Source organism: Dicentrarchus labrax, unplaced genomic scaffold (assembly GCF_905237075.1).
Source record: "Dicentrarchus labrax unplaced genomic scaffold, dlabrax2021, whole genome shotgun sequence".
NCBI classification, from domain to species: domain Eukaryota; kingdom Metazoa; phylum Chordata; class Actinopteri; family Moronidae; genus Dicentrarchus; species Dicentrarchus labrax.
The window spans coordinates 327,286-340,600 of NW_026136998.1; the positions used below are offsets into that span (position 1 = coordinate 327,286).

The 13,315-nt window shown below is 41.2% G+C and overlaps 1 protein-coding gene and 1 long non-coding RNA gene across 3 annotated transcripts; one reads left to right on the forward strand and one right to left on the reverse strand.

Annotated features, from left to right (window-relative positions):
* The first annotated feature begins 407 nt into the window (after positions 1-407).
* yipf3 (Yip1 domain family, member 3) lies at positions 408-13,251 on the forward strand. Of its 2 annotated transcripts, XM_051395645.1 has the most exons (9): positions 408-671; positions 7,280-7,489; positions 8,375-8,481; positions 8,583-8,721; positions 9,078-9,723; positions 10,422-10,521; positions 10,777-10,976; positions 12,691-12,814; positions 12,896-13,251. In XM_051395645.1, exons 1-9 carry the CDS (start codon positions 600-602, stop codon positions 12,960-12,962), a joined length of 1,665 nt encoding a protein of 554 aa, XP_051251605.1. In that variant the 5' UTR covers positions 408-599; the 3' UTR covers positions 12,963-13,251. The 2 variants fall into 2 exon arrangements, with proteins under 2 accessions (XP_051251605.1, XP_051251606.1); XM_051395646.1 differs by lacking the exon at positions 10,422-10,521 and having other exon boundaries at positions 410-671; positions 9,078-9,209; positions 10,863-10,976.
* LOC127361257 (uncharacterized) lies at positions 9,156-12,667 on the reverse strand. The gene is made up of 14 exons (XR_007884133.1): positions 12,622-12,667; positions 12,490-12,586; positions 12,410-12,436; positions 12,331-12,361; positions 11,982-12,065; positions 11,806-11,871; positions 10,474-10,578; positions 10,339-10,373; positions 10,045-10,214; positions 9,792-9,887; positions 9,689-9,736; positions 9,481-9,619; positions 9,303-9,428; positions 9,156-9,241 (listed from the first exon to the last, which is right to left on the reverse strand). It is a non-coding gene; the product is annotated as an uncharacterized LOC127361257 (long non-coding RNA).
* Positions 13,252-13,315: the final 64 nt, after the last annotated feature.

The following is a 13,315-nucleotide window of genomic DNA, read 5'->3' on the forward strand; positions in this document are numbered from 1 at the left end:
ATCCCGTACCAGTCAGACAGAGAGCGAGGCTGCCCCCTGCTGTGCAGTGCTGGTACTGCAAGCTACAGTGTTCCACTGGTACAGTCTGGACACATGTAAATGCTGCTTTATGCTTTATAGTGAAGCATAAAGGCACTACATTTCATACTGTTTATTATTATAAAATAAAATCTAATTCATTGATAATCATGGAATTTCTTAAAAAGCATGTGTACATAAGAAAGGGAAAATAAATAATGGAAGATTTATATTAATTTATGTGAATTATCATTCATTGATATCAATTATTGTTGTCACATTATCATTAAATAATAAAATAAAATAATTTAAAAAGTAGAAACATAAGAAAGCGTCACCGACCAAGACGAGATTCTCCATATCTCGCGACATTTCCGGGCCTCAGCCTTGTTGACGTCACCACGTTCAGTGCGTGCAGCGGAAGCGGGAGGCGGAGTCAGTGTCCGCTGTCAGTAATGTAGATTTTAGAGAGTAAATCCTCAAATTTATAACATTAAGTGTGCAGATTAAAGTCTGTCCGTCCGCTGAGAGACACTCACACACTCACTGCGACCCGGAGACAACACTGCCGCCGCGGGAAAATGTCTGCGGGCTCCGGGAACAGAAACACGAACACGGAACCGTGGGGGAGCTTCGATGAGCACCTCATCCAGGTGAGCTAACATGCTAACAACACAGCTAACTGACAGCTAACGGCTCACTGACTGTTAGTCAACAGCTAACTGACTGTTAGTCAACAGCTAACTAACAGCTAACTGACTGTTAGTCAACAGCTAACTAACTGTTAGTCAACGGCTCACTGACTGTTAGTCAACAGCTAACTAGCTGTTAGTCAACAGCTAACTAACAGCTAACTAACGGCTCACTGACTGTTAGTCAACAGCTAACTAACTGTTAGTCAACAGCTAACTGACTGTTAGTCAACGGCTAACTGACTGTTAGTCAACAGCTAACTGACTGTTAGTCAACAGCTAACTGACTGTTAGCTAACTAACTAACTGTTAGTCAACGGCTAACTGACTGTTAGTCAACAGCTAACTGACTGTTAGTCAACAGCTAACTGACTGTTAGTCAACAGCTAACTAACTGTTAGTCAACAGCTAACTAACTGTTAGTCAACGGCTAACTGACTGTTAGTCAACAGCTAACTAACTGTTAGTCAACAGCTAACTAACGTAACTGACTGTTAGTCAACGGCTTCACTGACTGTTAGTCAACAGCTAACTGACTGTTAGTCAACAGCTAACTAACTGTTAGTCAACAGCTAACTGACTGTTAGTCAACAGCTAACTAACTGTTAGTCAACAGCTAACTAACTGTTAGTCAACAGCTAACTGACTGTTAGTCAACAGCTAACTAACTGTTAGTCAACAGCTAACTGACTGTTAGTCAACGGCTAACTGACTGTTAGTCAACGGCTAACTGACTGTTAGTCAACAGCTAACTGACTGTTAGTCAACAGCTAACTGACTGTTAGTCAACAGCTGTTAGTAACACTAACTGTTAGTCAACAGCTAACTAACTGTAAGTCAACAGCTAACTAACTGTACTGTTAGTCAACAGCTAACTGACTGTTAGTCAACGGCTAACTAACTGTTAGTCAACAGCTAACTAACTGTTAGTCAACAGCTAACTGACTGTTAGTCAACAGCTAACTGACTGTTAGTCAACAGCTAACTGTTAGTCAACAGCTAACTGACTGTTAACTGTAAGTCAACAGCTAACTGACTGTTAGTCAACAGAACTAACTGACTGTTAGTCAACGGCTAACTAACTGTTAGTCAACGGCTAACTGACTGTTAGTCAACGGCTAACTAACTGTTAGTCAACAGCTCACTAACAGCTAACTGACTGTTAGTCAACAGCTAACTGACTGTTAGTCAACAGCTCACTAACAGCTAACTGACTGTTAGTCAACGGCTAACTTTTGTAACAGCTAACTGACTGTTAGTCAACAGCTAACTAACTGTTAGTCAACAGCTAACTGACTGTTAGTCAACAGCTAACTGACTGTTAGTCAACAGCTAACTAAGTCAACAGCCTAACTGTTAGTCAACAGCTAACTAACTGTTAGTCAACAGCTAACTGACTGTTAGTCAACAGCTAACTAACAGCTAACTAACTGTTAGTCAACAGCTAACTGACTGTTAGTCAACAGCTAACTAACTGTTAGTCAACAGCTAACTGACTGTTAGTCAACAGCTAACTAACTGTTAGTCAAGCTACTGACTGTTAGTCAATCAGCTAACTGACTGTTAGTCAACAGCTAACTGACTGTTAGTCAACGGCTAACTAACTGTTAGTCAACGGCTAACTGACTGTTAGTCAACGGCTAACTAACGGCTAACTAACTGTTAGTCAACAGCTAACTAACTGTTAGTCAACAGCTAACTAACTGTTAGTCAACAGCTAACTAACTGTTAGTCAACAGCTAACTAACTGTTAGTCAACGGCTCAACTGACTGTTAGTCAACAGCTAACTGACTGTTAGTCAACAGCTAACTAACTGTTAGTCAACGGCTGTTAGTCAACAGCTAACTAACTAAACTAACTGTTAGTAAAGCTAACTGACTGTTAGTCAACAGCTAACTGACTGTTAGTCAACAGCTAACTGACTGTTAGTCAACAGCTAACTGACTGTTAGTCAACGGCTAACTAACGGCTAACTGACTGTTAGTCAACAGCTAACTGACTGTTAGTCAACAGCTAACTAACTGTTAGTCAACGGCTAACTGACTGTTAGTCAACGGCTCACTGACTGTTAGTCAACAGCTAACTAACTGTTAGTCAACGGCTAACTGACTGTTAGTCAACAGCTAACTGACTGTTAGTCAACAGCTAACTAACGGCTAACTAACTTAAGCTAACTAACAGCTAACTGACTGTTAGTCAACAGCTACTAACTGTTATCAACAGCTAACTGACTGTTAGTCAACGGTAACTAACTGTTAGTCAACAGCTAACTGACTGTTAGTCAACAGCTAACTAACTGTTAGTAACAGCTAACTGACTGTTAGTCACGCTAACTGACTGTTAGTCAACAGCTAACTGACTGTTGTCAACAGCTAACTGACTGTTAGTCAACAGCACTGACTGTTAGTCAACGGCTAACTAACTGTTAGTCAACAGCTAACTGACTGTTAGTCAACAGCTAACTGACTGTTAGTCAACGGCTAACTGACTGTTAGTCAACGGCTAACTAACGGCTAACTGACTGTTAGTCAACGGCTAACTAACAGCTAACTGACTGTTAGTCAACAGCTAACTGACTGTTAGTCAACAGCTAACTAACGGCTAACTAACTGTTAGTCAACAGCTAACTAACAGCTAACTAACTGTTAGTCAACAGCTAACTAACTGTTAGTCAACAGCTAACTAACTGTTAGTCAACAGCTAACTAACGGCTAACTGACTGTTAGTCAACAGCTAACTGACTGTTAGTCAACAGCTAACTAACGGCTAACTGACTGTTAGTCAACAGCTAACTAACAGCTAACTAACTGTTAGTCAACAGCTAACTGACTGTTAGTCAACAGCTAACTAACAGCTAACTAACTGTTAGTCAACAGCTAACAACGTAGACTGTTAGTCAACAGAAGCTAACAGCTAACTAACTGTTAGTCAACAGCTAACTAACAGCTAACTAACAGCTAACTAACTGTTAGTCAACAGCTAACTAACTGTTAGTCAACAGCTAACTAACTGTTAGTCAACAGCTAACTAACGGGGCAAGTTTACGTGTCAACCCGTCAGCTAACGTGCTAATGTAAGACACCTGACTGACGCAATGGCCAGTGGTGGAAGAATGCTGCGATCCATTTGTCTCGTAAATCCTCCGCCCGAGTTGTTCTGCTGCGAGAACGTGACGTAATTACCCGGCTCGTACCACTTATAGAGATCCAGTTGTCAGAGAGAACATGGACGCCACCAGTGCAGCAGCTGTGTTATTGATTGTGGATCATCTAAACGAGCTCAATGTGAAATAATAATTATGTTTTTCTACACAAACATTTCAACTAATTCTGTTATTGCAAGTCTCACAGTTCAATAATATTTCCTCCTATTTCAATGTCAACAAGGGCTGTGGCGTTTGTCTCGAGCCTCCAGGGGCCTCCAGGGGCCTCCAGGGGCCACCAGGGGCCTCCAGGGGCCTCCAGGGGCACCAGGGGCCTCCAGGGGCACCAGGGGCCTCCAGGGGCCTCCAGGGGCCACCAGGGGCCTCCAGGGGCCACCAGGGGCCTCCAGGGGCCTCCAGGGCCACCAGGGGCCTCCAGGGGCACCAGGGGCCTCCAGGGCCACCAGGGGCCACCAGGGGCCCAGGCCAGGGGCCTCCAGGGGCCACCAGGGCCACCAGGGGCCACCAGGGGCCACCAGGGGCACCAGGGGCCTCCAGGGGCCACCAGGGGCCACCAGGGGCCACCAGGGGCCACCAGGGGCCTCCAGGGGCCTCCAGGGGCCACCAGGGGCTGCACCAGGGGCCTCCAGGGCCACCAGGGGCCACCAGGGGCACCAGGGGCCTCCAGGGGCCTCCAGGGGCCACCAGGGGCCACCAGGGGCACCAGGGGCCTCCAGGGGCCACCAGGGCCTCCAGGGCCACCAGGGGCCACCAGGGGCACCAGGGGCCTCCAGGGGCCTCCAGGGGCAGTGGCAGGCTAGTGTTATTGTTAGCTACATTAGCCTATTTAGCAAACCAACTCGAAAACAAAACTTTACATTGTATTGAACTCTCTGGTGACCGGACTAAAGCAGCAATGTGTAAAAGTGTAAGAGCATTTAAAATCGACATTTAAACGACCAACATAGTACAAATACAAAGAACGTACGTGCCCCCCCCGTTCAGCTCGGTGTACTCTGAGGAACCTCGAGTGGGACGGTAGTTATTACGACCAAAAGGGGGGGGTGTGTCTCGGTGAAATGTCGCGAGATAGCTGCGAGATTTACACTTTCCAACTCGGGTTCAGAGTTTACGAGACAAATGGATCGCACCAGAAGCATTCAGGTCATTCACTGAAGTCTAAACAGTCTAAAGATACTCAAAGTACTGTCACCATCATCCAGTAAAGTACTGCAGTATATACAGTAATATATATAATAATATATATAATAATATACAGTAATATGTATAATAATATATAGTAATATATATATAATAATATACAGTAATATATATAATAATATATATAATAATATACAGTAATAGATATAATAATATATAATAATATACAGTAATAGATATAATAATATATAATAATATACAGTAATATATATAATAATATATATAATAATATACAGTAATATGTATAATAATATATAGTAATATATATATAATAATATACAGTAATATATATAATAATATATATAATAATATACAGTAATAGATATAATAATATATAATAATATACAGTAATAGATATAATAATATATAATAATATACAGTAATAGATATAATAATATATATAATAATATACAGTAATAGATATAATAATATATAATAATATACAGTAATAGATATAATAATATATATAATAATATACGGTAATAGATATAATAATATATATAATAATATACGGTAATAGATATAATAATATATATAATAATATATAATAATATACAGTAATATGTATAATAATATATAGTAATATATATATAATAATATACAGTAATAGATATAATAATATATATAATAATATACAGTAATATATATAATAATATATAATAATATACAGTAATAGATATAATAATATATAATAATATACAGTAATAGATATAATAATATACAGTAATAGATATAATAATATATAATAATATACAGTAATATGTATAATAATATATAGTAATATATATATAATAATATATATAATAATATACAGTAATAGATATAATAATATATATAATAATATACAGTAATATGTATAATAATATATAGTAATATATATATAATAATATATATAATATACAGTAATATTTATAATAATATACAGTAATATATAGTGATATATATTATATATATAATAATATACAGTAATATTAATATACAGTAAAGTACTGCAGTATATAATAATATACAGTACTATATAGTAATATACAGTAATATACAGTAAAGTACTGCAGTATATAGTAATATACAATAATATACAGTAATATACAGTAAAGTACTGCAGTATATAGTAATATACAATAATATACAGTAATATACAGTAATATACAGTAAAGTACTGCAGTATATAGTAATATACAATAATATACAGTAATATATAGTAATATACAGTAAAGTACTGCAGTATATAGTAATATACAATAATATACAGTAATATATAGTAATATACAGTAAAGTACTGCAGTATATAGTAATATACAATAATATACAGTAATATATAGTAATATACAGTAAAGTACTGCAGTATATAGTAATATACAGTAATATATAGTAATATACAGTAAAGTACTGCAGTATATAGTAATATACAATAATATACAGTAATATATAGTAATATACAGTAAAGTACTGCAGTATATAGTAATATACAATAATATACAATAATATACAGTAATATACAGTAAAGTACTGCAGTATATAGTAATATACAATAATATACAGTAATATATAGTAATATACAGTAAAGTACTGCAGTATATAGTAATATACAGTAATATATAGTAATATATAGTAATATACAGTAAAGTACTGCAGTATATAGTAATATACAGTAATATATAGTAATATACAGTAAAGTACTGCAGTATATAGTAATATACAATAATATATAGTAATATACAATAATATACAGTAATATACAGTAAAGTACTGCAGTATATAGTAATATACAGTAATATATAGTAATATACAGTAATATATAGTAATATACAGTAAAGTACTGCAGTATATAGTAATATACAATAATATACAGTAATATACAATAATATACAGTAATATACAGTAATGTTATAGTAATGTACTTGCAGTAATATAAGTAATATACAGTAATATATAGTAATATACAGTAATATACAGTAATATATAGTAATATACAATAATATATAGTAATATACAGTAATATACAGTAATATATAGTAATATACAATAATATACAATAATATACAGTAATATACAGTAAAGTACTGCAGTATATAGTAATATACAATAATATACAGTGAAGTACTGTAGTGGTATCTGTTAACCTTCCCTGACTGTGAAACATATAATCAAGAAATTGATCACTGTAGTATCTATTGACTGTGCTTCCCTCCGTGGTGCGTTCAGGGCAGTGGCTCGGCGGTTGTCGACATGGAGAACATGGACGACACGTCGGGCTCGAGCTTTGAGGACATGGGCGAGATGCACCAGAGGATGAAGGAGGAGGAGGAGGTGGCGGCGGAGGCGGCTGCTACTGAGGATGACAGCACCGAGGACGGAGAGTTCCTGGGAATGAAGGGGTTAAAGGGTCAGTTGGGCCGACAGGTGGCTGACGAGGTGAGTTAAATTCAACTGATCACTAATCAATACTCCCATTATTAAAGCATCAATCAACCTGATCAGCCTTCAGCAGTAAGCTAGTGTTTCTGTAGTGGAGACTAAACGTTAACAATGATCCATATCAGCAGTTTGAATCCAACTAAAAGCTCCCTGCACCAAACTCCCTTTAAGAAATATCACATTTTAACAATTCCTAACGTGTTCGTAACAACACGTAACTCTAGAAACACGAGCTAAAGGCCGTCATATGTCCACAGTCTGACTGTCAATACAGGATCAATATCATCCATAATGATACAGTGTATACTGATCAATATCATCCATAAAGATACAGTGTATACTGATCAATATCATCCATAAAGATACAGTGTATACTGATCAATATCATCCATAAAGATACAGTGTATACTGATCAATATCATCCATAAAGATACAGTGTATACTGATCAATATCATCCATAAAGATACAGTGTATTCTGATCAATATCATCCATAAAGATACAGTGTATCCTGATCAATAATCAATAAAGATACAGTGTGTACTGATCAATAATCAATAAAGATAGTGTATACTGATCAATAATCAATAAAGATAGTGTATACTGATCAATATCATCTATGAAGATACAGTGTATACTGATCAATATCATCCATAAAGATACAGTGTATACTGATCAATATCATCCATAAAGATACAGTGTATACTGATCAATATCATCTATGAAGATACAGTGTATACTGATCAATAATCCATAAAGATACAGTGTATACTGATCAATAATCCATAAAGATACAGTGTATACTGATCAATAATCCATAAAGATACAGTACTGTGTCCATTCCCCATCTGTTATGTGTGTGTGTGTGTGTGTGTGTGTTCAGGTGTGGCAGGCGGGGAAGCGTCAGGCCTCTAAAGCCTTCAACCTGTACGCCAACATCGACATCCTGAGGCCGTACTTTGACGTGGAGCCGGTGCAGGTCCGCAGCAGGTACCACTTCCTGTTTCCTGTCTGTGTCCCACTCAGTGCGATGCTAACAGATGCTAACAGATGCTAACAGATGCTAACAGATGCTACCTGTCTCTTCTCAGGCTCATTGAGTCGATGATACCTGTCCGCATGATCAACTTCCCCCAGAAGATCGCAGGTGAGCTGTACGGTCCTCTGATGCTGGTCTTCACTCTGGTGGCCATCCTGCTGCACGGCATGAAGACGTCAGGAACCGTCATTGTACGCACACACACACACACACACACACACACACACACACACACACACACACACACACACAGACACACACACACACACACACACAGACACACTCATACACACACACACACACACAAACACAAACACAAACACACACTCCCCCCCCCCCCCACACCCCCACACCCAACACACACACACACACACACAGACACACACACACACACACACACACACACACACACACACACACACACACACACAGTCAAACATGTGTCACCAACCAAACTGTTCAAATCTTACAGTATTTAAAATCAATTACAAACTTTGTGTGTGTGTGTGTGTGTGTGTGTGTGTGTGTGTGTGTGTGTGTGTTACAGAGGGAGGGGACTCTGATGGGAACAGCCATAGGAACCTGTTTCGGTTACTGGCTCGGTGTTTCCTCCTTCATCTACTTCCTGGCGTACCTGGTCAACGCTCAGATCACCATGCTGCAGACGCTGTCCCTGCTGGTCAGACACAGTACTGCATCTACACACTGTACCTACACACTGTACACACTGTACCTACACACTGTACCTACACACTGCATCTACACACTGTACCTACACACTGCATCTACACACTGTACCTACACACTGCATCTACACACTGTACCTACACACTGTACACACTGTACCTACACACTGCATCTACACACTGCATCTACACACTGTACCTACACACTGCATCTACACACTGCATCTACACACTGTACCTACACACTGCATCTACACACTGTACCTACACACTGCATCTACACACTGCATCTACACACTGTACCTACACACTGTACACACTGTACCTACACACTGTACCTACACACTGCATCTACACACTGTACCTACACACTGCATCTACACACTGTACCTACACACTGTACCTACACACTGCATCTACACACTGTACCTACACACTGCATCTACACACTGCATCTACACACTGTACCTACACACTGTACCTACACACTGCATCTACACACTGCATCTACACACTGCATCTACACACTGCATCTACACACTGTACAGTTATGCTACACACTGTACACACTGTACCTACACACTGCATCTACACACTGCATCTACACACTGTACCTACACACTGTACACACTGTACCTACACACTGTACACACTGTACCTACACACTGTACCTACACACTGTACACACTGTACCTACACACTGTACCTACACACTGTACATACACACTGCACCTACACACTGCTACACACTGTACCTACACACTGTACCTACACACTGTACACACTGCATCTACACACTGTACACACTGTCCTACACACTGTACCTACACACTGTACCTACACACTGTACCTACACACTGCATCTACACACTGTACACACTGTACCTACACACTGCATCTACACACTGTACCTACACACTGCATCTACACACTGCATCTACACACTGCATCTACACACTGTACCTACACACTGTACACACTGTACCTACACACTGTACCTACACACTGTACACACTGTACCTACACACTGTCACTGTACCTACACACTGTACACACTGTACCTACACACTGTACCTACACACTGTACACACTGTACCTACACACTGCATCTACACACTGTACCTACACACTGTACCTACACACTGTACACACTGTACCTACACACTGTACCTACACACTGTACACACTGTACCTACACACTGTACCTACACACTGTACCTACACACTGTACCTACACACTGTACCTACACACTGTACCTACACACTGTACCTACACACTGTACACACTGTACCTACACACTGCATCTACACACTGTACCTACACACTGTACCTACACACTGTACACACTGTACACACTGTACCTACACACTGTACCTACACACTGTACACACTGTACCTACACACTGTACACACTGTACCTACACACTGTACTGCCTACACACTGCTACACACTGTACACACTGCTACACACTGCATCTACACACTGCATCTACACACTGCATCTACACACTGTACACACTGTACCTACACACTGCATCTACACACTGTACACACTGTACCTACACACTGCATCTACACACTGTACACACTGTAGTGCACACAATATGGCCGCTGTGTGACACCACTTCCTGTCTCCTGTTTCCAGGGTTACGGTCTGTTCGGTCACTGCGTGGTCCTCCTCATCACCTACAACATCCACTTCCACTTCCTGTTCTACGTCCTCTGGTTGCTGCTCGGAGGACTGTCCACTCTGCGCATGGTGAGAACTACGTTTCCCATCAGCCCCCTGTTGTCCCTCAGCTGGGATCTCATGGTGCGATCCATTTGTCTCGTAAATCCTCCGCCCGAGTTGTTCTGCTGCGAGAACGTGACGTAATTACCCGGCTCGTACCACTTATAGAGATCCAGTTGTCAGAGAGAACATGGACGCCACCAGTGCAGCAGCTGTGTTATTGATTGTGGATCATCTAAACGAGCTCAATGTGAAATAATAATTATGTTTTTCTACACAAACATTTCAACTAATTCTGTTATTGCAAGTCTCACAGTTCAATAATATTTCCTCCTATTTCAATGTCAACAAGGGCTGTGGCGTTTGTCTCGAGCCTCCAGGGGCCTTCAGGGGCTCCAGGGGCCACCAGGAGCCACCAGGGGCCACCAGGGGCCTCCAGGGGCCACCAGGAGCCACCAGGGGCCACCAGGGGCCTCAGGGGCCTCCAGGGCGGAGCCTCCAGGGGCCTCCAGGGGCCTTCAGGGGCAGGCTAGTGTTATTGTTAGCTACATTAGCCTATTAAAAGACATTAAAACGACCAACGTAGCACAAATACAAAGAACTTACAGCTCAGTATGGGCACTGCCATCTTTGTTTTGCGAGTCATACGTGCCCCCCCCCCGTTCAGCTCGGTGCACTCTGAGGAACCTCGAGTGGGACGGTCGATATTACCACCAAAAGGGGGGGGGGGGGTGTCTCGGTGAAATGTCGCAAGATAGCTGCGAGATTTACACTTTCCAACTCGGGCGGGGGGGTTACGAGACAAATGGATGGACACCATTACATGGTCACACTGTACACACTGTACACACTCTACCTACACACTGTACACACTGTACCTACACACTGTACACACTGTACACACTGTACCTACACACTGTACCTACACACTGTACACACTCTACCTACACACTGCACCTACACACTGTACCTACACACTGTACACACTGTACACACTGTACACACTCTACCTACACACTGTACACACTGTACACACTGTACCTACACACTGTACACACTGTACACACTGTACCTACACACTGTACACACTGTACCTACACACTGTACACACTCTACCTACACACTGTACACACTCTACCTACACACTGTACACACTGCACCTACACACTGTACACACTGTACACACTGTACCTACACACTCTACACACTGTACACACTGTACACACTCTACCTACACACTGTACACACTGTACCTATACACTGTACACACTGTACACACTGTACACACTCTACCTACACACTGTACACACTCTACCTACACACTGTACACACTGCACCTACACACTGTACACACTGTACACACTGCACCTACACACTGTACACACTGTACACACTGTACCTACACACTGTACCTACACACTGTACACACTGTACACACTGTACCTACACACTGTACCTACACACTGTACACACTGTACACACTGTACCTACACACTGTACACACTGTACACACTGTACACACTGTAACTACACACTGTACCTACACACTGTACACACTGTACCTACACACTGTACACACTGTACCTACACACTGTACACACTGTACACACTGTACCTACACACTGTACACACTGTACCTACACACTGTAACTACACACTGTACACACTGTACACACTGTACCTACACACTGTACACACTGTACCTACACACTGTACACACTGTGTGTGTGGCCCCTGTCAGGTGGCGGCCCTGCTGTCTCGTACGGTGGGACAGACTCCTCGTCTGTTGCTGTGTGGGACGCTGACTCTGCTGCACATGCTCTTCCTGCTCTACCTGCACTTCGCCTACCACAAGATCGTAGAAGGTCAGAGGTCATCAGAGCCCCATGAATCATTAATTATTCATTAATAATGAGTCAGAGTGAGACCTCCTGTTGTGCTTTCAGGGCTGCTGGACTCTCTGGAAGGACCCAACATGGCTCCCATGCAGCGGGTGGCCAGAGACGTGCCTGAACTGACAGTGAACGCCACGGCGAGGAGCCTGGGGGTGCTGCTGAGGGCCCACTGAGGGGCCCACTGAGGGGCCACTGGGGGGCCACTGAGGGGCCACTGAGGGGCCACTGAGGGGCCACTGGGGGGCCCACTGAGGGGGAATAACATCTCTTCCTGTCTGAACCTTCATGTTAAAGTTGAACTCTTGGTGTCTGTAATATTTAGTTTGGGGCTTTTAATGAATTGTTTCCATGTTCAGATGTATTTATAGTTTCTGTACAGAGACTCAATAAACTGTATGTAATGTTAATGTTTATGTTCTCTATCTATTCAGTCATAAAATAAAAATAAAATATAATCTATATATATTGCAG